Raw genomic sequence first — 25,359 nt, 5'->3', positions numbered from 1 at the left:
ACCACAGTACTGGCACAGAAAGCTGTGCTCCCGGTTCCTGGTGTGGGCGAGGCCAGGGCAGGGGCCGAGGCGAGGGCGGGGAGAGGCCTGGACCTGTCACCGGAGGCCCCTGGGCAAAGTCCTGGCCCATCCTCCACAGGCGGGGTGCTCAGCCCTTTTCCCACCACAGGGCACCCGGGCCCTGAGTGTGGCAGGAGCAGCAGTTCTGATTACCAAGGAGCCATGTTCCAGTGCCCAGATGTGGGCAGGACTCCCCACCAGCTCACACTGGCGCCTGTTCCCTGAAGCCACCAAGCACCTTCCCCCACTGGCCTCGGTTGGTGGGCACCGGGGTGTGGGGGCCCTGCACTGACCACACAGACAAAAACAGGAGACCAGGGAAGGGAATTAAATAACGTGTGACTTTATTAGAGAAACCAGCAGCATCACAGCTCGAGCCCTCGTCCCCCCACCTCATCTCTGCCTGCCCACGCTTCTGCCTAATGTCGGTAGTGGGGGCTTCGGGATCTGGACCTCGACCGTCTGGGGGGAGAAGCGGGGAGAGAGGCCCCGTGAGGGTTTGGGCAGGAAGCAGGGAGCCCAGCCGTGTGGGCAGGTGCACACACAGCCACCCACGTGGGACCACTGGGGCTTCAGTGACGCAGAAATCAGCTGCGTGCAGCATGCGGCCAGGCCTTGGGCAGCTCTGATGACTGCAGGGGGGCCAGGGCAAGGATGGGGGAACCAGGACTGGGACCTCCCACCAGAGGACAACAGTGACTGCCCGGGGTACAGGGCCTGCCTGCTTACCTTCGAGAAGAACTGTATTCTCGACCTGGAAAGAAAGGGCACAGGAGTGCACGTGAGAAGAGCAGGACACTGCCTGCCCCTCGCCCACACCCACGTGCTACGAAGCTCTTCCAACTCCTGCAGTTCCCTGGGGACTGAAGCACTGTGTGCCGTGTGTACAGCTTAAACGTTCCAGTTTACTGGAGGCTGATGTGGAAGGTGTACCGCGGCTTTCTGTAACCCAGTTCTGACATCTCTTTTTAATGTCCCAGAGCCTCCAGCCCAGCTCTCCTGACCCAGCGACCAGAGAGGCACTGGCTGTAGCGGGGGGAGGGCCACTGGGGCGCATTCACTGTAGAGGGTGAGGGTGACTGGGGCACACTCACTGTAGCGGGGGAGGGCGACTGGGGCACACTCACTGTAGCGGGGAGAGGGCGACCGGGGCACACTCACTGTAGAGGGCAAGGGCCACCGGGGCACACTCACTGTAGAGGGCGAGGGTGACCGGGGCACACTCACTGTAGAGGGCGAGGGCCACCGGGGCACATTCACTGTAGAGGGCGAGGGCCACTGGGGCACACTCACTGTAGCGGGGAGAGGGCCACCGGGGCACACTCACTGTAGCGGGGGAGGGTGACCGGGGCACACTCACTGTAGCGGGAAGAGGGCCACCGGGGCACACTCACTGTAGCGGGGGAAGGCGACCGGGGCACACTCACTGTAGAGGACGAGGGTGACCGGGGCACACTCACTGTAGAGGGCGAGGGCCACCGGGGCACACTCACTGTAGAGGGCGAGGGTGACCGGGGCACACTCACTGTAGCGGGGGAGGGCCACCGGGGCACACTCACTGTAGCGGGAAGAGGGCCACCGGGGCACACTCACTGAAGCGGGGAGGGTGACCGGGGCACACTCACTGTAGCGGGGGGAGGGCGAGCGGCTCTGCCGGCTGTACTGGCGTTCCCACTCCTCTCTCTCCTTCTCTCGGCGCTCCCGTTCCCTGCAGGGAGAGGCGAGCCAGGGTAAGAGGTGAGAATACTGAACTCGAGGGCCAGCTGGGTCGCCTGCCAGGTCAAGTGGAAAAGTTAGCCAAGGGGCAGGTCCTGCTCCTTTCCCCACCTGGAAACGAGAGCACTGAGCTCAGACAGGGGACACTGGCCGGCAGCTGAATCCCAGTCTACCACCTGATGAAAAGTTTGCTGAGGGCTGGATCGTTTCCTGTCATGCTCCAGGCGCAGCCTCTGAACAAAGGGACTGACACGCTAAGTGCTTATCTGGCCTTTGTCAGAATGACCGGGATTTGCTTTGCTATTCCAAGGGCTGCATTTATTGAGTGCCACCCCAACAGCTGCATTAATTGAGTGCTGTAGCGCCTGGCCCTGATCACACAAAATCCTGTCCACAAGCCTATGAGATGGGACATCTCATTTCATCCCCATTTAACAGATGAGCACACTGAGGCTCAGACAGGAGAAAGGCCCACAGCTAGGGGGTAGCAGAGGTGAGGTAGGATCAGAAGCTGGGCCTGACTGACTAGAATGCCGAGTCCCTACGCACTATGCTCCCCACCTCCTGATGCACCCGTGTGATGGGTGTGTAATAAACAACCAACCAGTATCAGCAGCTCCAGCCATCAAGCCTTCCCATGTGCCAGGCACCACACATCAGGAGCCTTACAGTGGGATTCCAGAGGTGGCTGCCTTATTCCATCTACCTTACATAACGAATCCTGGCTCAGAGAGGTTAAGGTACTTGCCCAAGGACCCACAACAAACACAGGGTAGAAAGAGAAATAAGTACAGGTGACACAGCTCTCAACTGACTGACTCCCCTCGTTGCCAACACCAAGCACTACAGCCTCCAGTTCTGCTCACGGGCCCCACACAGGCTGACGCTCTAAGGGCACTGATTCCTCAGTTACCCTGTACAGCTGGCAACAAGGACTGTTCACAGTATGGACGAGCACCCACCCCAGGGCCACAGAGTCAGAGAGAAGCGGAGCTTGGATTAAACCCCAGGTTTGTCTGAACCAGGCTCTGGGCCACTCAGCTCTGCAGAAGAGTCAGGCGAGGAGAGGAGCAGAAAGCAAGGGGAGCGAAGCCCAGGCTCCCAGCGCAGGGCTGGCCTGCATCCAGCCCTCAGCATTTATGAGCACCAGGGTTCTGGGGGCTGAGCACACAGCAGAAGCCTGGCAGCCAGACCCAACTTCTCAGTGGGGACGCCAGCAAGAGCGAGTAAGGACACAGACAGGACGCTAGGATGCCGGGGAGACGAGCGCTATGAAGGGGGGGGCTGGAGGACGGTGCTTTTGGGGGTGCTATTCCACACAGGACAGTAAGGACCCGAGAGCAGCCTTGGGGAACAGTGGGTGGGTATCTGGGAGAGAGAAGGAAAGGCAACCCCAGCTGGAGGCTGGCGGAGCTGCGAGGCAGGAAGGACACGAAGGTCCGGAGAAGGCTTTGACTGTTCTCCACCCGGAGGGCCTGGTCAGAGCTCTGGGTCGGGCTGGTGGTGGGGAACACAGGACCACCCGGAGGCAGGCTGGGGGCAGTCTTACTTCATGCGGATCTTGCGGGCCATGGCGCGCAGCTCGTCTTCCCTCTCCTGCAGCAGAGGTGGTGGTGAGGGCGGGGCCGGGCTGTGCCCTGCGTGGGCCCTGCGCCCTCCCAGCCCCATACCTGGCGCTCGTGCTCCTGCTGGATCATCTTCTCCTGCGCCGCCTTCTTATCCGCCTTGACTGTGGGGAGAGGGCACAAGGGATGAGCAGGTAGAGGCTGAGCTCAGAGAGGCCCTGGACCTGGCGGCCACAGGGCGGGTACACACCCGCTCCTCCCAAGAGCCTCCTGTTGGGAGACAGCAGGGCCTTCCCCAGCCAGACGGGGAGGAGAAGGAGCAGGGGAGCCCTGGAGGGGCGGGGCCAGGACGTACACTGCCTGTTGAGTGCCTTCTGCATCCTCAGCTTAAGCTTCTCCTGCGGCTTCAGCTTGGGCTGGGGAAGGGGGAGAAGAGGCAGGAGAGCGGGTGGGTATCCCGGAGCTCCCACAACCCACCTCATCCAAAGTCTGGGACTGGCGGGGGCAGGAGCGGAGGATGGGCAGGCTGCGGAGACCAGCCACGAGGGTCTGGGAGCCCCAGTGGACAGAGGAAAGGGAGGACGGGGCACGGATCTTAATCCCTGGGGCTGGATCTCCCGGCCCACCCGGGCCCCCCTGCAGGCCCACCGGGCCCAGCTCTCGGGCACTGCTGCTGGCGGGAATTAGACGGGTGAGTTCCAAATTCTTACTGACTTTGGCAGCTCCTGTCTCTTTACCAGCGGCAGGTTCGGTCCTGGAAGAAAAAGCAGCTGCCACCTCCAATCCCACGTGGCCTCAGCACTGCCCTCAGACCAGACAGCAAAGGCTGTGTGCCCCAAACACCCCCAGGCGGAAACCACGTGCCTCCTGGATCCTGCAGGGCAGGGTCGTGACCCCCTCTGACCCTTCACCCAAGGCAAGGCTGGGACTCCTCAGTACCCCCACCCCCGCCAAGGGCAGACCCCGCCCAGGGCAGGACCAAGTTCCTTCTGAAACACAACAGTGGGGCAGCCCCTCACCTCCGTCCCCCAGCCCTAGCCCCACTCACTTTTTCAGCTTCTCGCCCACAGCGGGGGACGCTGCCGGCCTGCTCAGCTTCTCCCTCGGCGGCGATGGAGAGTGACTCTGGCTGCGGCTGCGGCTACGGCTGCGGCTCAGGCTGCGGCTGCGGCTCAGGCTGGGGCTGCGGCTGCGAGTCAGGCTGCGACTTCGGGATGGGCTGAGGGACCAGCTGCTGCGGCTGCTGCTATGGTGCCGGGGGCCCCGGCCGCCCCGCCGGTACCGGTCCCCGGAGCGGGAGCGGCTCCTGGGGGCGCCGCAGAGCAGGAGGGAGGCCGTGAGACTCCAGGGAACCCCTCTGAGCGCCGCCCCCACCCTGGCACTGAATCTACATGCCTCCAAGAGGCCCTGTGGTCTGTCTCCAAGTTCCTCCCGCTGCTTTCCTCAGACATCCTCCCTGGCCTCCCTGGTCTCTAAACAGAGACTGTCCTCAACACACTGGCCTAGAACAGCTCTTCATGTCTCACTAGACACATGTGTGCCCATTTCCCTGCGAGGTGATCTCTGGGAGGGCAGGACTTGCCTGGTGACCCCCCTTGGATGCTCACCTCCTCACCTTGCCAGGCCTAGGGTCTCACCACCAGTGGGGACGACCCCTCAATTCTCCCCACAAGCCTGCGACCCAGACCCACAGAATCCAGTCTGGGAATATGTAAGCCCCATCCTCTCTCTGCTTAAGACGTGGGGACTCCTCAGCAAGGGCCCCTCCTCAGGGTGACCAGGCCCCCCTCTGACCCCTAGCCTGTCTCCTGCCATTGCCCTGGGGCAGGCTCCAGGCAATGATCTGGATGCCAAACCAACATCACACAGACTCTGGGGAACTGTCCCGGGTTTTGTCAGCAATATCGAGAAAACAAGAGCTGTCTTTTAAACATCCAACTCAGTTTCTCTGGAAAAATCAAAAAACTGGGCAAGCCACACCCGCCACTGAGTAGCCTACAACCCCAGCAGAGGGGAAGTGTGCTCCCAGGTCACCAGGCCCACGGGGTGCCTCGATTTTACCTGCCAGATCTCGTGGGTAGCTGACACTGAGATCCCCACAACAATAACACAGGTAATAACGCTGTTGACAACAAGAGCACTCATCAAGTGCTAGGCTCTGAACCAAACACTCAAGTAGAATTTGTCACAACTTTGCACTCAATGGAGGAGATGTAATGATTCTATTTCTTCTACAGATGAAGAGGCCCCAACAGCTCAGCAGTAGGGCCAGACTCCTCACCCGGCCGGCTGCTTTGAAGTCCCACTCTCACCCAGCAGGTCGTGCTGTCCCTCCATAGGCAGCCCTGACCCCCGGGAAAGGGCAGGAGGGATCCTCCTGTCTCCCAGGACGGTATTCCTGCCCCACCAGAAGTGCTTACATCACACCCTGCCCTCCCCTCGGGGCACCTTGGTCCTACGAGGCAGCTGCTGTAAACACCCAGGGAGCCCCTGGAACAAGCATAGTCTAGTCTCCCACCCACTGGCACCACACCTGGGATGACCACCATCCCACCAACCCCACAGCTCCCTCACAGAGCCTGGGTCTCACCCAGATGGGGCCCCTGCCCCACGCACCTGCTTCTGCGCCGGGGTCCATAACCGCCGCGCCGGGCCGGCGAGCGGGAGTAGCGGTGTCCGTCTCGGGAGCCCCCACCTGAGTGCCGCCGGCCACGGCTGCGAGAGCGAGAATAGCGCCGGGAGCGGGACCGGGAGCGCGACCAGGACCGGGAGCGAGAGCGGGCGTGGCGGCCGGAGCGGTAGTAGCCCCCGCCGCGGCGGGAGCGGGAGCTGGAGCTGGAGCGGGAGCGGGAACTGGAGGTCCTCGAGGCGGAGGAGGAGGAGGAGGAGGTGGAGGAGCGGCGGCTGCAGGTGGGCATGGGGGGCGGTCAGCGCCAGCCCGGGCCGTGGCCCCCCGCTGCCCCGAGTCCCCCCCACGGTGCCTGGGGTGTAGGGCGGGCAGCGTGAGCGTTACAGACCGGGCACTGGCATTACGTCCCGGTGCGGGGCCGCCGGGCTGGGGAGGCGCCGGGGGCTTCCCTGTGGCAGCCCCTGATGCAGCTGCTGCAGCTGCGGCTGCGGCCGCCTCCTCATCACTGCCCCCGAAACTGGTGATGAACGTGATCTTCTCCTCCCGGCCGGGGGTCGGGGAGCGGGAACGGGAGCGGGATTCGGAACTGGACTCCGAGGGCGACCTGAAGAGCAGGGAGAAGGGGCTCAGTCACCGGGCCCCTCGAGCCTGTCCACCCACGAACAAACCCTCCACAGAGTGAGAGGTCACTGAAGAGCAGGGTCCCGAGCGGCAACAGACAGCAGGTACAACAGAGCCGGCGGGCAGAAAGACAGCAGGCCTGCAAGCATCTGATTCATGACCACAGAGGCCTTCTCAATACAACCAGGAAAAGCAGTGACAGAGAACTATTAAGAACAGATGCACAGATCTGTACTGCAACAGCAGCAGGCTTCCTCTACATGGATGTCAGTGCAGTTCAGTTCAGTTCATTTGCTCAGTCGTGTCTGACTCTCTACGACACCATGGACTGCAGCACGCCAGGCCTCCCTGTCCATCACCCAACTCACAGAGTTTACTCAAACTCATGTCCACTGAGTCAGTGATGCCATCCAACCATCTCATCCTCTGCCATCTCCTTCTCCCACCCTCAATCTTTGCCAGCATCAGGGTCTTTTCCAATGAGTCAGCCCTTTGCATCAGGTGGCCACAGTATTGGAGTTTCAGCTTCACCATCAGTTCTTTCAATGAATATTCAGGACTGATTTCCTTTAGGATGGACTGGTTGGATCTCCATGCGGTCCAAGGGACTCAAGAGTTTTCTACACCGCAGTTTCAAAGCATCAATTCTTCAGTGCTCAGCTTTCTTTATAGTCCAACTCTCACATTCATACATGACTACTGGAAAAACCATAGCTTTGACTAGACGGACCTTTGTTGGCAAAGTAACGTCTCTGCTTTTTAACATGCTGTCTAGGTTGGTCATAATTTTTCTTCCGAAGAGCAAGCGTCTTTTAATTTCATGGACGCACACACCTTCTGCAATGACTTTGGAGCCCCCCAAAATAAAGTCTCTCACTGTTTCCACTGTTTCCCCATCTATTTGCCATGAAGTGATGGGACCAGATGCCATGATCTTAGTTTTCCGAATGTTGAGTTTTAAGCCAACTTTTTCACTCTCCTCTTTTGCCTTCATCAAGAGGCTCTTTAGTTCTTCTTCTCTTTCTGCCCTAAGTGTGATGTCATCTGCATATCTGAAGTTATTGATATTTCTCCCGACAATCTTGATTCCAGTTTGTGCTTCATCCAGCCCAGCTTCTCTCATGATGTATTCTGTATATAAGTTAAATAAGCAGGGTGACAATATACAGCCTTGACGTACTCCCTTCCCTATTTGGAACCAGTCTGTTGTTCCATGTCGAGTTCTAACCACTGCTTCCTAACCTGCATACAGATTTCTCAAGAGGCAGGTCAGGTGGTCTGGTATTTCCATCTCTTTAAGAATTTTCCACAGTTTGTTGTGCTCCACAGAGTCAAAGGCTTTGGCACAGTCAATAAGCCAGAAATAGATATTTTTCTGGGACTCTCTTGCTTTTTCAATGATCCAATGGGTGTTGGCAATTTGATCTCTGGTTCCTCTGCCTTTTCTAAATCCTGAACATCTGGAAGTTCACAGTTCACGTACTGTTAAAGCCTGGCTTGGGGAATTTTGAGCATTACTTTATTAGCATGTGAGATGAATGCAACTATGGGGTAGTTTTAGCATTCTTTGGCATTGCCTTTCTTTGGGATTGGAATGAAAACTGACCTTTTCCAGTCCTGTGACCACTGCTGAGTTTTCCAAATTTGCAGGCACATTGAGTGCAGCACTTCACAGCATCATCTTTTAGGATTTGAAATAGCTCAACTGGAATTCCATCACCTCCACTAGCTTTGTTCGTAGTCATGCTTCCTAAGGCCCACTTGATTTTGCACTCCAGGATGTCTGGCTCTAGGTGTGATCACACCATCGTGATTATCTGGGTCGTGAAGATCTTTTGTGTACAGTTCTTCTGTGTATTCTTGCCACCTCTTCTTAGTATCTTCTGCTTGTTAGGTCCATACCATTTCTGTCCTTTACTGAGTCCATCTTTGCATGAAATGATCCCTTGGTATCTCTAATTTTCTTCAAGAGATCTCTAGTCTTTCCCATTCTATTGTTTTCCTCTACTTCTTTGCATTGATCACTGAGGAAGACTTTCTTATCTCTCCTTGCTATTCTTTGGAACTCTGCATTCAAATGCAGAGTTTTCTCCTTTGCCTTTAGCTTCTCTTCTTTTCACAGCTATTCATAAGTCCTCCTCAGACAACCATTTTGCCTTTTTGCATTTCTTTTTTTGGGGGATGATCTTGATCCCTGCCTCCTGTACAATGTCACGAACCTTCGTTCATAGTTCTTCAGGCACTCTATCTATCAGATCTAGGCCCTTAAATCTATTTTCACTTTCACTGTACAATCATTAGGTCATACCTGAATGGTCTAGTGGTTTTCCCTACTTTCTTCAATTTAAGTCTGAATTTGGCAATATGGAGTTCATGATCTGAGGCCACAATTAACTTCCAGTCTTGTTTTTGCTGACTGTATAGAGCTTCTCCATCTTTGGCTGCAAAGAATATAATCAATCTGATTCTGATATTGACCACCTGGTGATGTCCATGTATAGAGTCTTCTCTTGCGTTGCTGGAAGAGGGTGTTTGCTATGAGCAGTGCATTATCTTGGCAAAAGATGTCAAGTCAGGTGTAAAGCAAGTTTGAAAGCATTAAGTGTGAAACAACCTCAATTTTGTTAAAGAAACTACGTAATCTCTTTCATGGCACCCACAGTTGAGCACCTACCTGAGCCAGACCTTTTCTCAAAAGGCGTACCTGCCTTATCTCATCTGTCCTCCCAGGGGCCCCAAGGGTCCCTCTCACCCCATCCAACAAAGGGAACGGGTCAGCCTGAGACCTGTCCACCCCCAAGGCCTCTGACCAACCACTCCCACACCAGGAGACACATGTTGTGTGTGACCAGGCCATTCTGTACCCGTTCCTCACTCACTGGTTATTTCTGGCAGTTCAGATTAAAGACACCTGACACCTAAGTCCCGCCTGTCTGCCATGTTTGGTCACTTTTAACACAAAACTCCATTATGTTTAAATCAGAAAAAAGCAGAACACATTCCCCAGTCTGTGATCTCAGGAAGGCAGCCTACAGCACACAGGCCCCACCCCACCCCACCCTACCCTCCATCAGGAGGGTGCTGGGCCCTGGGAACTCACCGCTTATAGGGGTCATAGGTGGGGCTGTCTCGGCGTGCATAGCTGTAGAGAGAACCAGATGGGACGGGGTGCGGTGGGGGGTGGGGTCAGTACACATGGAATTAAGGCCAATCCCTGACCTGGGTGCCCCAGGCCACGCACTGGACAGTGACGAGGAGGCTGCCAGCCAGGTTACGGGCCCTGCCTTCATCCCTCCTCCTATCCCCTCACACCTGCCCAGAGCCTGAACCGCAGCCCTGTACTTCTTCGGTGACGATGGCAAGAATCATCGCAGCTCGTGACTGAACATTTTCCAGACCACGCATCCAACCCTGAGCCCACCGCAGGTCCCTTAAGCCTCACAGCAACCCTAAGACTCCCCCTGAACACAGGAGATGTGGCAGAGGCATCGGTTTGCCTGGGCCCCAGGCTGGGCTCTCTGCACATTAGCTGCCTCATCCAAACCTGCCCGAGACCTCACTGTGGGCACTGGTGTAGCCCCCGTCCCAGAAGGTGACGGTGCCCCTTTCCCAAAGAGAAAACTGCAGCTCAAGAAGAGAAAGTCACCTATCCAAACTCTAATAGGGGGAGGCAGCCCACAACAGAAGCAATGATGCCCCCTTGACTCTGCTCACAGCCAGGGAACGTGACATGGGTTCCAAATCCAGCAGGGAGAGGGGGATGGCTGGCAGGACGGGTGTCCACACGTGCCTCGTGGCCACACCTATCCCAGACCTTCCCTGTTCGCTCTATTAGGACAACTCTTTCCCCAAGCCACAGGCTTGCCCCCCAGACTTTCCTGAGCCTTGGCTCCTCCCCCAGAGTCCTGAAAGACTGATGCTGGCAGGGCGGGGGCACAGGGCAGAACCTCACCTACCTGGGGGGGCTGATCTTGCGGCCCCTCAGCCGCTTCTCCCGGAACTCCCTCCTCTGGCGCCGGGAGCGACGGCCCTGGAGCAGGGTGGGGACGAGGCTGGTGAGTCTGTGCCTTCCACGAAGCACACACCTGCCCTGCCACCCGGGCCTAGCCCTCACCGAGTACATGGCCTTCTCCTCCTCAAGGGCCTTGGCGTGTTTGATGGCCTCCGCCTCCTCCTTGTCTTTCCGGAGCATCCTGCGGAGGGGGAGGAGGGCCACCAGGAGGAACGAGGTCAGATTACAGGCAGAGTCACTGCAGGAGGCGAAGGACCCCAAGCCATCCTGGTGGGTCTCACATTCATTCAGTACTATTACTGAGCACCGATTGCACGCCAGGTGTTATCTCAGGCATCCAGGATTACTGAAAACAAAACTCCCCACTCTCATGGACTAACATTCTGGGGAGAAGACAGACAATGACCAAAGTCACATAACACGTGACTCACTAAATAGTGAAAAACTTGATAGGAAAGGAAATCACAGCAGGGGGAGAGAAGTCCAGGGGCCTGGTAGAGGCTGCAGTTTTCAACAGGGAGACTGGGGAAGCCCCTCTTAGAGTAACAGCTGATGAGACCCCTGGGGAGTGAGCTGTGCAGGTGCAGGCAGAGCCCACAGCACCTGAATGGCCCCAGATCAGGTGGGGCCTCGGGCATCTGAGGGGGAAAGAGGCCATGGAGGCCGGGCAGGGGTGGAGTGTGTGGGGAGGGGACCAGAGAGGTGAGACTCTGGCTGTGGTGAGGACGCTGGCTGCTCCTGAGTGAGGACGCTCAGACACTCAGGCTGTGTTCAGACGTGGGAGTACTCAGGACTCAGTACCCTGTTAGCTGGGATCAGTCTCTGTGACCCACCCGGGTGAGGCACAGGGCACAGGCCCAACCAGCAACTGCCAGTGAATGCAGGGAGAGGAGCCACTCCACTAGAGGGCGCTGCCCACCATGCCCAGAAACCCCTGAAGCTCCCGGGGCTCAGAAGGCCTCAGGTCACACAGCCGGGGCAGCCTCTGTCTCAACATCACTGAAGCTGACCCCAAGAACCAACCCTTACAACCTCCACCCCTCCTCCACGAGCTCGGGAGCCTGTGCGTGTAATGTCCCTGGTGCAGAGTCAGGGACACCAGCGCTCAGGAAGAGGGGCAACAGCAGAGAAGCCAGGTCCACAGGGTGGGGAGCGGTGTCAGCCCACAGGCCTCACCTGACGAAGTCACCATCGGCCATGCCATAGGTCGTGGCCTGTTTGTTGAGATCTGCCACCTGCTCCTGGTTCAGTTCGTCCACATCCACCTCCACGTCTGCACCAAGAGAAAGGCTGTCAGGGGCCAAAGCCAAGCAAGAGGACAGGAAGGGGCAGCGCCCCAGGACATGGGGGCGGGGGTGCCCACCAGACCTCAGGCCTCTGTGGGTGGGTGGGGGTGCGGACACGAGTCAGCACGTCCTGGTATCCCCAGGCTGGCATGGGGCTCTGCCAGGAGCAAGCACCATAGACAGTGGGTGAGGGTGGGGGTAGGGGGATGTGACGGGGAGGGAGTGATGTACACAGGGGTGTGAACGAGGGCGGCTGAAGATCTAGGTGGGTAGAGGCAGGGGTGCAGGTCTCAGGTATTCGGGAGCGGGATGCTTGATGGCTGAGTCAAGTGGGCTTTACACACATCTGAACAAACAGCAGACGGGCTGAGAGTGAGCTGGATGAGTCGAGGGGAGAAATGGGTGGCCGGTCTGATCAGTGGGCATTTAGCTGGTGGTGGGCAGTGGGGTGGGGGCTGAGGCCGGCTCTGTAACTGGAGGAACACGTGTTTTCCAGAAGAGAGCGAAAGAGAAGGGCAGGGAGAGACCAAGAGGCTGAAGTCAGAAGAGAACAGAACCAGAACCCAGGTGGGGATAGTGTCAGAGGAGCAGAGTCCTAGAAACGAGGAAGGAGAGAGAAACAGCGAGGGAGGCTGGACCAGGAGGACACGAGTGAGACGGAAGGACAGTGGGAGGCGGGGGGCAGGAGAGGCGGGCTCGTAAGCACGGGCGCCCCACACAGGGGGAGGGGCGAGACACGAAAATGCTGCCCGGGGACTGTGGATGGGGAGGGCAGAGAGGGGACCCCACCGATGTCGGGGATGACCTCATCTTCATCCGAGTTGCTCTCCTCCTCGGCCGGGGACTCCTCCTCCTCCGGCTTCTCTGTCACCTTCTCCACCTCGGCCACTGTGCTGTCCTCGTAGGTGTAGCCAATGGATGCCTTCTTCTCTGCCAGCCTGGCAAGGGGGAGCCGAGAATCAGGGCCACGCCGGGAGGAGACGCAGGCCCCAGGCCGGATGCAGCCCAGCCACGCCTCCAGGACCCACACACCACCCTCCTGAGAGCCAAGGCAGCCTGGTGCCCTCAAACAGTCCCTTGGCCTAGAACGCTCTGTGGCCACCTGCCACCAGCCCTTTCCTCTTCCTACAGCTCCAGCGCACCACCGTCCAGAAGTCCTCGTCTGGGGGTGGCAGCCGTCCTCAGCTCCCAGCCCCGTTCACACTGGGTCTCTCCACTGCCACCCCCGACTACGTGTCCTGCAACAGCCGGCCCGAGTTCTCTTGGGTAACAACGCAGCCCAACTTGGTCCAGGATGGAGCAGGGGCCTAGGGCACGTGTGCTGCTGAACTCAGCTGACACGCCCTGATGCCATCCCTGCGCCAGCCTCGTCCAAAACAGGTGGCCATGAATAAGGGTCGGTCACTGAGACGCTCAGTCACCTCTGTGAGGACCACGGTGGGGACGGCTTGGCAGCAAGGGGTAAGCAGGCGGCTCCGGGACTGCAGAGCAGTGGAGGGGCCGGCCAGGCTGGCAGAGGGATGAGCCATTCCTCAGGGCACACAGCCTGGAGAAGCCCTCTGCAGAGTGACATCAGCTGCTGTGGGCCACACGCTTACTGCCTAGCAGGTGACAAGCACTTCCCCAGCTCCATCTCCTGTAGTCCTGGGGTACCCAAGCAGGCGGCACCAAGGTTCGGAGGGCAGGACTCAAACCCAGGCCCTGGCCCAGTCCAGCTCCTGCCCTCCTAACTGCACCTCCTCCCAACCCAAGGGTGGAAAACGCCACGGAGAGCTTTGTCAGCAAACCCGTCCCCTCTGGCGCTGCCTGCTCCTTGCAGCGCTGATGAAGCGATCACCAACTGGGCGCCAGCGCCAGGTCCAGCTCTAGGGGACACCAGGTAGACGGAGCCCTGTGGGGCGCATGGTCCTCCTGCCCCCCGCAGCCCCCACTGCCCCGGACCCCGACTCACTTCTTCTTCTCATCCTCACTGGGTCTCTGGAGGCCTCCGTACAGCTCGTCGATGTAGATCTGGTACAGGCACTGTTCCTCGGAGACTGGGGTGGGGCAAGAGGCACATGAGTCAGAGGGGGCTGGGGACACTGAGAATTCAGGGGGGACTTAAGAATGCAGTGGGGCTTGGGCAGGTGTGAACCCAGCACGGCTGGTGGCAGGCTCATGGATTCCCAGATAATCACAGCGTGCGTGGCGACGACACAGCAGCTACAGGAGGGACCTGGCTGCACCGCTGACTCGCCATGCAACCCTGGGAAAGGACTCAGCCACTCTGTGCCTCGGTTTCCTTCCCTGTAAAATGGGAGGACCACTGGCAGAGGGAGCGCCTGGGCACTGCTACAGTTATCACTGTCACAGAGACCTCTGACTGGACCCTTCAGAACAACAAACCTATCCTGAGAGCTGGGCGTCAGTCACCTGGACCCCACGCGCCTGCCACTCTGGCCCTCTGGGACCCAGTTTAAATTAAGTTAATCTGGGCTCTCAGCTGTAACACCCAACTTGAGGTGCTCAGCGATGTACCAGAGCCCCCTGGTTCGTGCACAATAAGACACATGCCCAGCTCCAGTGGGACCCTGGACATGTCCCCTTCCCTCAGAGGGCCTCAGCTTTTCTATCTGTAAAGCGAGGTGGGGGGTCTGGGCGAGCCCCAAGGTGACACAGCACAGCCATCACCGCAGGCTCCCCCGTTTTGCTGGTGGTCTACGCAGCCCCAGGGGAGGGCCCTGGGGCTCTATGCAGGCTTCAGGCTTAGGCAGCCCCATGAGCCGTCTCACGTGAGCTCCAGCCAGGCTGGCTTTCCCTGTCCCCCAGACCACCCTCCTCCTGTCCCCTCACGGCTGTCCTTATGGCTCGGACAGAGTCGGGAGCCACCTCCCCTCACTGGGGAGCTCCTTCCCCGCCCCGCCCCACCCCACCCTCTGCTGATCCAGCCTCAGTCAAGCGCCTCCGAGAACAGCATACCATCTGTCGAAACAGTGCCTCAGCTTGTAATGAGCATCCGCTCTCGTGATGACGTGGCTCCCCTACTAGACCCCTCCTCCCAGAAGAATGCCTGACACGCTACAGGTGCTCAGGAATTGTATGAATGGATGGATGGATGAAGAGATGGAATCAGGCAGAACTAAGGGAAACTCTGGCTCCATCATCAAGCATCTGTGTGGCCTTGGGGGAAGGCAAAAACCACCACCGCGTCAGTGACGCTTCACTCCCCTGATGTGAAGGCTTCATTGATAGCCAGAATTTGAAAATCTCTGCTTTTAAAGATCTAAACATCTATTTCAGAAACAAAGAAATGTGGGTACAGTGAACCCACGGTGAGGGTGGACTATGCCAGGCTCTGTGCAGGGGCCCTAAGCATCCCTGACGCGAACCCTCACATCACCCTGAGGGACAGAAACTTCCACGATTGCTCTTCTCCAGGAAATGAGGCCAGCCAGGCTGAGGGACGAGTGTGTGGCCCTTACTCTCACAGAGGGATCTGGGAGAGAGGCTTTGCATCCTTCTCAGGTGAGCTCCAGTTCAGAGCTGCCTGCAGGAGGCAGCAGTGCTTAAGGGCAGGGTGAGAAGCCCAACTCCTTGGAGGGTCCCTCCCAACCCCCGAGCCTCAGTGTCCTTATCTGTAAAATGGGGCATCACCCCCACCCTGCTGGGTGATCACACAGATGTGCTGCAGTAACAGAGACGAAAAACTCTATCAGGGTTGGAACCTCCACAAGTCCAGAGCAGGGAACAGCCCCTACACTTGTTTTCTCTTTTGTGAGGTGACAGCTTGGGAAAAGAACCTTGGACATGTATGAACACTTGGCAAGCTGTCCAACTGCCTAGGCAGTCACTTAAAACAGGCATAAATTTCCTCTTCTGAGCTAACATTCTGACCCATGCAGGTGGGGAAAATACAGCAAAAAAATATGTTCTTCCTATTTCTTCCGATTTTTTAGGAAAAAGATCACAGAATTAGAGGGCATGGGCTGTCAAAATGGCCACCTGGTAGGACCATCTCGGTCAGCAGACATCTCCTGTACCAATTCCAGAGACGGAGGCCCCAAGAGAGAAAAGGGATGGGAACAGAGCGGGTCCATGACAGAGCTGGGACCACGCCCAAGGCCCTGGAGTAGAAAGTACTGGGATAACTTTTCTTTGCAGTCTTGCGGTCTTCCAGCCTCCAGGGACCCCTCCCCTCAACCCACTCCCCACACCCCAGGTCACTTACTGCCGGCAAAGTCGTTCTGCACTAGGCCTCGGTAGCGCTCGTAGTTACATTTCCGCTCATCCGACTCCTGTTCTGGGGAGCTGTGGAGGAGGACAAGGTCTTGAGATCACAGGGAGCTCCCACCCCAGGCCTGCAGGAAGGGGGATGAGGGGGCGGCCTCCCGCTGGCGGGGGCTGCCCCACGTGCACACCTCCTTCCCTCCCAGGAGGGACCGCCGGCCGGCAACCCCAGGGGAGGCGGCTTACATGGTGGTGAGCAGCGGGGGAGTGTAGTCGGGGATGTGGTCCAGGTGGGCGCGGACGTCAAAGCGGTCAATCATGTTGTTGGTGTCCCCTTGCCAGGGCATCCTGAAGTAGGAGCAGGGGAGGAAGGCGCCTGGGCTCCCAGTGCCCCGGACACACAGCACCTGCCCCCTGCCACCTTGTGCTTGGGAACCTGGCCCTCAGCCCCTCTGATGCCCAGGCCCGTCCCACTCGCAGCCCCCACCTCCTGTTCCTTATGCCACAACACTCCCTGAATCTACATTCAGGCTCCTGACCTGAAAGGGCCCTGAGGAAATCGGGGCCCTAGTTTGCAGAACCACGCAAGAGTGGGACCTTGAACAAGGTCCCATGGGCCACTTGCTAACACCTCAAAACACCCACTCTGGCAAGCAACTCTCTGCTTACCTGGGCCTCCGGCCATGGCCCTGCTCGTTCCCTCTAGGTGCTCCAACCACTACACCATGGGGTCTTCATCCCAAACCCTGCCATCTCGCCTTAGCTAGTGACCTTCACCCTCCCACTCAAGCCAAGCCTTTCCAGTCTGAGGCGCCACAGGTCTGTCCATACACCAGGTCCCTTTGGACCCCTAACCGTCAGCCACAGATACCACCCTCAAACCCGGTCTTACATGTTAACGGGGCTCTCCGCGGCCAGGGCAACTGCAGAATCCAGGTGCACCTTGCAAGCTCGACCGTGCACCTGCAGGAACTGGGCTGGGTCCTTCTTCTGTGGGGATGGACAAGATGGAGGCCACCACCCAACTGAGCCCCGAGCCCTGCCACTGCCCTCACAGCCAAGTTCAGCAGCAGCTTCACCTCTACACCAAGCAAGCCGTACTTCTGAGGTAAAAGAACACGCCAGGGCGTGCAGGCAGCACCAACAGGGCCACCTAACCTCTGGGGACAGGTTTCCTCTCAAGATAGCCACAGGAGGCTCTGAGCTCTGGCTCAGTCTTCCTCAGAGCCAGTACCGAGACTGACCTCCCTAAAATATCAGTCCCCAACTCTTCACCCCACACCCACCCCAGGGCCACTCACTCAGAGCCAGGTGCAAGCACGTTGGCCAGGAGCAGCCTCAAAGACACCATGACCACATAAACTCATGAAAAGACGATCAACATCACTATTCATCAGAGAAACAGCAATCAGAACTACAAGACACCACCTCACACTCCCTAGGATGGCAAAAATTGAAAGGACAGGCAATAGCAAGAAACTGACAGGAATACGGAAAAATCAGGCTCTTCAGAAAGTTAGACAAAGAACTGCCACATGACCCAGCAATTCCACTCCATACCTAAAACAGCTAAGGACAGACACTGAAATACTTGTACACCAACAGTGGCACTGGGCACAACAGCCAAAAAGTGGAAACAATTCAAAAGTCCATCAATGCACGACAGAGAAACAAAACATGGCATAGCCAGACAATGTAATATTATTTAGCAGTAAAAAGCAATGGAGTACTGATCCATGCTAAAACCTGGATGAGCCCTGCAAACACTACACTAAGTGAAAGAAGTCAGTCACAAAGGGCCACATATCCTATGATTCCATTTACGTGAAATGTCCAAAACAGATGACTCGAGAGAGACAGAAAGTAGATAGCTTACCCAGGGTTGTGGGGAGGGGGGAACTAACTGCTAATGGGCATGGGGCTTCTTTTGGAGGTCACAAAGAGTTTCTAAAATTAGACTGTGGAGATGATTGCACAATCCTGTGAATATACTAAGGGCTTCCCTGGTAGCTCAGCTGGTAAAGAATCCGCCTGCAATACAGGAGACCCCGGTTCGATTCCTGGGTCAGGAAGATCCGCAGGAGAAAGGACAGGCTACCCACTCCAGTATTCTTGGGCTTCCCTGGTGGCTCAACTGGTAAAGAATCCGCCTGCAATGTGCGAGACCTGGGTTCAATACCTGGGTTGGGAAGATACTGAAAACCACTGAACTGTACAGTATGTGGATTTAAAAAATGTTCTTCCCCCTTTCTTCTTTTTTTCGGCCATGCCTCAAGGTACAAAGGACCTTAGTTCCCTGAGCAAGAATAGAACCAGTGGGAGTGTAGAGTCTTAACCACTGGACCACCAAGGAAGGCCTGAGTATGTGAATTATATCTCAATATAGCTATATTTTTTAAAAAGGGCACCAAGATGGAGGAGACAGGCCCCTGAGTCACTGCTTTCTTCAGAGCCCCTCCCACCCCCTCACCACCTGCTGCTACCTTCCATTCACTTCTCACCTCTGGCCTGAGCTCTCCTGTGGAGGTTACAACCCCAAGTGACCATAACTGGAGCAGGAAAGCCTGAAATCTGGCGGCACCCGCCACAAGTGCCAGGCCCTGGCTGAGCTCCAGCCCCCTGCCGCGTCAGAGCCACGAGCCGGAGAGCTGGTGCTCCCCACGAAACCCTGACTCCCCAAGACTTCCCTCCCCAGGCTCCAACCACCCCCCATCCTGAGCGCCCTGCCCCACCACCGTCCCTGACCACTCAGCAGCCTCCTCTCCCCGGCTCGGCTCCTCGTTACCACCCTTGCCCTCTGCAGCTCCTTTTCCACAGAGCAGCCTGAGGTGGTGTTAAAACGTATTAGGCCCTGTCCCTCTGCGCAGAGCCTGGCCCACTCCCTGGCCTGCTCCCTCCTGGCCCTCTCTGCTCGCCACGGGCTCCCCCAACCCCGCCCTGCCCCGTCCCACACCGCCGGCCTCCACACCACAGAACAGCCCTGCTCTTGCACGTCTGTCTCCTCACTTATTTCCGATTCCCTTCCAGCTGCCCTCCTCGTCAAGCCTATCTAAACAGCTCCCCCAGCCCCTGACTGACCCTAGCTCCTTACTCTACCCTACTCTCTTCAGAGCACCGCCCATCACCCATCACCTGTCACCCACCGCCCCAACTAGAATGGAGCTTCCCGTGGCCAGGACCCGCCTTGTATTCCGAGCGCCCAGGGCAGGGCCCAGAACATTGACCAAAGGAGACAGGACACAGCCTCACTCACAGGCGAGGAGCCTCAGCCCGACTGAGAACACATCAGCCTCAAGCTCTCGAGAGCCTGCACTCCCGCATGCGGCCTCCAGCTCCCACCCCAACCCGGTCCGCAGGAGTTGAGGACACTCCCGGATGACCACAGCTACCCCGGGGCTGCTCCCTGTCCTGTGCGCGCTGGCTCCACCCGCGTCCACAGGGTGGCGCTGCTGCCACCCAACGCCTCCCGCACCTCACCCGCCTCCCTCAGTCCCTCATCTCAGGCCTCGTGACCGCGACCGCCCGGGGCAGCTCTAAGACCCGGAGTTCCGAGACCGCTCCAGGCCAAATGCTTGGCTCCCACACCCAAGACACACACAGGACTGTTTGCAGGATGGACTTTGGCCTGTACCAAGAACTCACTGTACCCGCACCAGAGAAACAAAAAGGCACTGGGTGAGGAGTTAAGACTTGGGTCCCTGGCCTGGCTCTGTTGGGAGCCTCAGGAAAAGTCCCTGAACCACACTAAAAGCCAGCTGCGTTATGTACACCTCAAACTTCTCAACCGTGGGAGGAAGGCGCTACTCCTACCCCACGTCCCAGATGAGGAAACTGGAGCTCAGAGTGGGGAGGCTCACTCGCTCCAGATCACACCAGTCACAAACAGAACCAGGATCTGAGCCCAAATAGGCCTGACTCCAAAATCCACTTTTTTTCTAAAATAATTTTGGTCATGGTAACAGGCACACAAGTAAAATCTATTAACCTAACCACCTTTAAATGCACAGTACAGTAGCATTAACTGTCTGCACCTTGCTTTGCACCGGATCTCTAGACCTTCTTTGTCTGCAAAACCAAAACTCCACACCTGCTGAACAACTACTCCTCTTTCCCCTCCCCCAACTCCTGGCAACCATCATTTTCTGTTTCGAAGGGCCGGACTGCTTCAAATACCTCATACACATGGAATCTCACAGGGTTTGTCTTTTTGTGACTGGCTTATTTCACTGGACATAAAGTCCTCCAGGTACCTCTATGCTGTAGCCTGTGACAGAATTCCCTTTCTTTCTGCGGCTCGGTAATACTCCACTGCACGTACAGGCCGCTTTTCTTTACCCATCCATCAGCTGCTGGACATTGACAATGTTTCCACATCTTGGCTATGGTGAAACAAACTCCAAACAAACATGTACGAATCCTTCAAGAGCCAAAATCTATATTTAACCACTGGACCATTACATCTCCAGGATCAAAGAGGGTCAGACAAGTTCGTGGTCTTTCTCTTACTCATTCAACTGTGAAGCAGGGACCCACTCTGAGCAAGGCCTTGTGCTAGGGCCACAGCTGTGACTGAAACAGTCAGCCCTGTCCCCACAGCTCAGAGTTCATTGTGGGGGACAGACTCGGGCCCCACAGTGACGACTTAAGAGTGAGCAGTGCTGGGATGGGGGAGCCAGGGGTTGTATCGCTCAGCCCGCTGGGGCCTCCTGGAGAAGGAGATGCCAGAGCTGAGATCTGTTTTATTTCCCACTTTCACATCAACATGGAATTCTGTTTCTGTACCCAAACCACTAATTAGAAGAAAGTTGACAGGGTCGACGGAACAGGGACAGGAAGGGAGAGAGAGCAGGCACCAAGGACAGATTAGGAGAAGAGAAATCAGCTGTCTGGACACACCGGCCCAGTCTGCCACAGCCGACCTCTGCTTCCTCAACACTGGCCTCAGCTGCCTCTCTCGGGCGGAGAATAAGATGAGAGAGAACACGTAACAGCCCCATCCTCTCCTCAAAGCCGCCACCGTCCAAAGCTTGGTGGCTCTGATCTGAATGCTGATCACGCTCATGTTCGGGGACAATAGCTGCTTGTACAGGCCTGCACCACCACGCGCCCCACAGACACTGTTCTATTCTTGAAGCTCTTCCCTGTCACCCAGTGAGAGGGGCTGGTCGTCATCCCTATCCCAAGGGGGAAAACAGAGTTCAGCGAGCTCTCTGGCTCACAAGGACGAGAACCTGGAGTCCCAGGCCTTCTGAGTGACCCCACTCCGGCCTTCTTTCCTCCACTCCATCCATCCACCTGGATGCGATTCCAGCTCTACTTGGTAATAATAACCTCAGCACCAAGAAGAGCTGGCATTTACTGAGCAAGTTAGCCTGGGCAGGTTGGCTCTCGGGAGTCTCCGTGTCCAATCTCACCAAATACTCAGATACCCTGGGAGGGAGGTGCCCCTATCCCCACCATTTGTGACAGCCCATTAGTTGGCAACCAACATCCACTGCCCCTTCCTCCACAGTAATGAGACTCCTAACATAACTGGCACAAGGCCCCCCAGAATCCAGGGTACGCCTCTCAGCCTTCCTGGCAGCTGTATGTGACCAGGGGCTACTTTCCGGCCATGGGGATACGAGTGGATATACCACGTGCAAACATTTAGAAACTTTCTTAACAACTGATATGAGCCCATTGGCCTCTTCTCCCTCCCTTCTCCCGCCCTGCTGAATGGAATATAAAGACATGATGGCTAGAGCTTGAGTAGCCCTCTTAGACCTTAAGAAAACACTGGCAAGAGAAGCCACTCGTGGCTGAATAACAGTTCCCTGAGCAGGACTGGCCACCTCTGGGCCTTTATGTAAAAAGGAAATAAACTTCTGTCTTCAGTGAAGATATGATGAAACAGAGACACTGTCAAGCGCTCAGTACAGTGCTTAACACACAAATGCTCAATAGCATTACTACTGTTATGAGCAAAGCTTTAACAGGGGTCAACACCCATCTCCCAGGCCTGCTAAAAGGACCAGAAACAACATGCCGAAGTAGCAGGCACAGGGTCTGGCGCACCCCGAACCCTTAATGAGCAGCAGTTACTCAGCCCCGAGCGCTGACAGCATTCCTGGCCCGCTATATATAACCAACTATAACCAACACAGACCCAGGCCCTGCCTTTGTGGTCATGTCATAGTTGTTCCAACACCATTGGAGACGGGCTCTCAGAGATTCCTCTCCTGGGATAACAGCAGCCTCTGTTTCATGGGTGATTGCGGGGACTCAAAGAAATCATACATCTGAAGTTCTCCTCACAGAGCCTGGAGCCTGAGAAAGATCAATTAAAATGGCAACTGCTATTGTTTTATTCATCTAGTCCAAATAAACCACGTTGGGCTCAAGCTTGGAAAGCAGTAGCATGACCCAAATAAACCTAGTCCCCAGTCTCACAGAGCTGAAAATGTGTGTTAAATTCCACAAAGGGGAAAAACAAGAAGCATGACAGCATTTATAGGGGACACTGATTGAGTATGAAGGATGAGGGAAGACTTCCCTGAGGACTGAGATCTGAGAGATGAGCAGGAGCTAACGTAGTAAAGGAAAAACTCACGCAAAGCCCCTATGGCTAGAGAGAACTATACAATTTGGGGAGGTAAACTGGTAGCTCTTTACACAGCTTTTTTTGCTAGAAAAAGTAGCCCCAGATAGTAGGGAGGCCAGATGACACGAGCAAAGGAATCAGGCAGATAGCAGAGTAAGATGAGTCTGGAGGAGGTGGTAAAAGCCAGGCCATGCATGGTCTTAAAGGCTGTCATGAGGAGCCTGGCACTAAAGAGTCACAGAGAAGTTCTGAGTAAGAGAGGGGCAGAGTCAGCTTTACGCTTTAGAAAGACCTCTCTGGGGACTTCCTTAGCGGTCCAGCAATTAAAACTCCACACTCCCAATGCAGGGAGCCCAGGTTGGATCTCTGGTCAGAGAACTAGATCTCTCATGCCAACCCCCAGTGCACCCAAATAAATATTTTTTTAAAAAATAACAGCAATTCCATCCCTTATTAAAAAAAAAAAAAAAAGACCTCTCTGGCCTCTGAGAAAGGTGGATTAGAGGCGGCAGGACTGGAAGCCAAAACACCAGGGAGGAGCCTGCGGCAGGGCTGCAGTAGTAAATGACACCGTCCACACAAATCCCATCTCACGGAAGACCAGAACCTAGTGTGCCAATGCCACTGGAGCTGGGGTCTCAAGAACAAGTAACAGGTAAAGAACTGAGAGGAGGCATTAAAGCCTCCATACCCAGTGGCGGCAGAGATGGAAAAAAAAGGCCAATGGAGCTACCTCAGGCTGAAGCCCAGAGGCCAGACCACAAGGGCCTTTTAGGTCACAAGACGGAGTGTGCTCTTCTCTCCAAAAGCAACTGAAGCATCTAACAGGGGAGAAATGGTCAGAATTCACTCAGTGAATACTGACGGTACTCCTTCCGGGTGCCCAGTCAAACCTTAAGAAGGGCTGAGCTCCTCTGGGCACTGTGAACGCAGGAATAATAAGCAAGACCGACAACATTCCGGAGGTGGCCAATCTTATGTCTGGAGTGCTACAAAGACTTCCCTCCTCCCTGCCAATGCCAGTTCTGTACTGAGTCCATACCAGACACCACAGCACGTGACAATAAACAAAATACATCAGTTCCCTGCCCCCGCCCCCCATGATTATGCTCTGGAGGAGAGGATGGCAACCCACCCCAGTATTCTTGCCTGGAGAATCCCCATGGACAGAGGAGCCTGGTGAGCTACAGTCCACCAGGGTGGAAAAGAGTTGGATGGGACTGAGAGACTCAGCTCAGCACAGCACAGCACAGCATATGATTATGCTCAAAAAATGGACATTCTCTTTGAGAAAACGGGTATCCCCTCTTAGCATATTTCCAAGCCTGGTGGTACCAGGATAACCAGGGCTCCGCCCTCTCACAGAGCTCCCAGCCCAGATTAAAGGTCACTTACGATCTTTTCATAGTACTCCCTGCGCCGCTCTGCCCTCTTTTTGTAGTCGACCATCATGCCTCGAAGTTTCCGCTCATGTTTCCGAGCCTCGTGCCACATTGTGGTGAGGCCAAGGCTGGGGCCTCAACCTGAGGGATTAGGGAAGGGGTGTCAGATGGAGTTAAAAAAAAAATAATAAGGGCAGAATCACCGTTACCTAACAAGTTGATAGAGTTAATCCTGAACATCAGCTTCAGGGAGTGTAAGTGAGGCTGCAGAGCTGTGCAGCAGGATACACTCGGGTGGATCCCGGGCAAGTCTGATCCAGTACCCTGGGCATTCTGAATCCCCCACCCCCACTCCCGTTGATTCTGGAGTGAGCAGCCCAGCGAAAGTGGTACCCTGTGTTGAAGGAGCAGGAATCAGGGTGAAAGGTTCAAGGATGGAAGGAGTGAGTGTTTGAAGTAAGGTCTGGAGGAAGAACATGAGCAGCTGGGGTTGGGAGCTCAAGGGAGAGGAAGGGTTGAAACGGCGCCCACCAGGTGGGTGGGGGGAGGGTCTGGGTACCAGACGTCTGGGGATGAAGGCAGGTGGACGAAGAAACTTTTTATGGGAAAAGGGTAGTGGTGTGGAGGTCGGGGTCGAGGGCAGGTGAAGGGCGTGGATGGTGGTGGATGTCCTCCAGACACTTGCGGGAGGAGGGCGCAGGAGGCAGCGCCGGAGGAAAAGAACGGAGCGCTGCCGAGCTCTAAAGCAGGAATCTAAATTGGGGGCGGGGGGAGGGTACAGAGGCTGAGGGAGGCGGAGCGAGCTGACAGGAGCGGGTGGGCTGCGTTTAGGGGCAAGCCTGGAGGATCGGGCTCGAGCACCCGGTCTGGGCCTGAGGGATCCGGTTAAGTTTTTCTGACAAGGGGGCGGGACCTGTGGCAAGCGGCAGGGTCCGACGCGGCGAGTTCTGGCCGACGGCGGAGGCAGGGCGCGGCCTGAGGCACGGCAGGCCGAAGGGGTGCGGGGCGGGCGGCCCTCGGGGCCCGGGTCGAGCAGAGTCTCACAGCAGACCGCGGAGAAGCCGAGGCAAGGGCGAAGCTGGGCTGACGTCCGCCCGAGGCCAGCAGGTCACCCGCTGCCTGCACTCACCGGCTCGTCGCCGCCTCCCACCGCTGCGCTCGCGCGCGACCCGCACCGGAAGCGGAAGTGGGAGGCTGAGGGACGGGGCGGGGAGCGGCAGAGGCACTTCCGCCGACTCGAGGGGCGGGAACTAGGTTGGACTAGAGAGTGAGCGGAAGGGCGGGGCTTGAGGAAATCGG

The 25,359-nt window shown here is 56.7% G+C and overlaps 1 protein-coding gene across 7 annotated transcripts; it reads right to left on the bottom strand.

Moving 5' to 3' along the window:
- Nucleotides 381-25,255, bottom strand: CLASRP (CLK4 associating serine/arginine rich protein). 7 transcript variants are annotated; one of them, XM_018062571.1, is made up of 21 exons: nucleotides 25,190-25,255; nucleotides 24,074-24,201; nucleotides 16,988-17,085; nucleotides 16,342-16,443; nucleotides 16,097-16,176; nucleotides 13,841-13,925; nucleotides 12,679-12,827; nucleotides 11,780-11,876; nucleotides 10,706-10,784; nucleotides 10,548-10,621; nucleotides 9,692-9,733; nucleotides 6,359-6,574; nucleotides 5,958-6,245; nucleotides 4,390-4,647; nucleotides 4,056-4,095; nucleotides 3,697-3,757; nucleotides 3,447-3,505; nucleotides 3,326-3,372; nucleotides 1,686-1,768; nucleotides 790-814; nucleotides 381-522 (listed from the first exon to the last, which is right to left on the bottom strand). In XM_018062571.1, the coding sequence occupies exons 2-21, from the start codon at nucleotides 24,170-24,172 to the stop codon at nucleotides 480-482; spliced, it is 2,025 nt and encodes a 674-aa protein (XP_017918060.1). In that variant the 5' UTR covers nucleotides 24,173-24,201; nucleotides 25,190-25,255; the 3' UTR covers nucleotides 381-479. The 7 variants fall into 7 exon arrangements, 3 of the variants coding, with proteins under 3 accessions (XP_017918060.1, XP_017918059.1, XP_017918061.1); XM_018062570.1 differs by having other exon boundaries at nucleotides 24,974-25,238; XR_001919519.1 differs by having other exon boundaries at nucleotides 3,697-4,095; nucleotides 25,190-25,243.

The sequence above is a fragment of the Capra hircus genome, chromosome 18, assembly GCF_001704415.2.
Source record: "Capra hircus breed San Clemente chromosome 18, ASM170441v1, whole genome shotgun sequence".
In the NCBI taxonomy this organism is placed as follows: Eukaryota; Metazoa; Chordata; class Mammalia; order Artiodactyla; family Bovidae; genus Capra; species Capra hircus.
The sequence above is the reverse complement of the archived record's forward strand: the minus strand, read 5'-3'. Positions and strand labels throughout refer to the sequence as shown.

What these genes read in the sequence shown, in the direction of transcription:
- CLASRP (XM_018062571.1), bottom strand. Translation starts at nt 24,172, where the DNA reads ATGTGGCACGAGGCTCGGAAACATGAGCGGAAACTTCGAGGCATGATG. An exon ending in CCCCCGCTGCTCACCACCAT is followed by an intron (nt 16,177 to 16,341) that starts GTAAGCCGCCTC and finishes CCTCCTCCACAG; the next exon opens with CTCCCCAGAACAGGAGTCGG. An exon ending in CTCGCCCTCCCCCCGCTACA is followed by an intron (nt 815 to 1,685) that starts GTGAGTGTGCCC and finishes CTTTCTTTCCAG; the next exon opens with GTCGAGAATACAGTTCTTCT.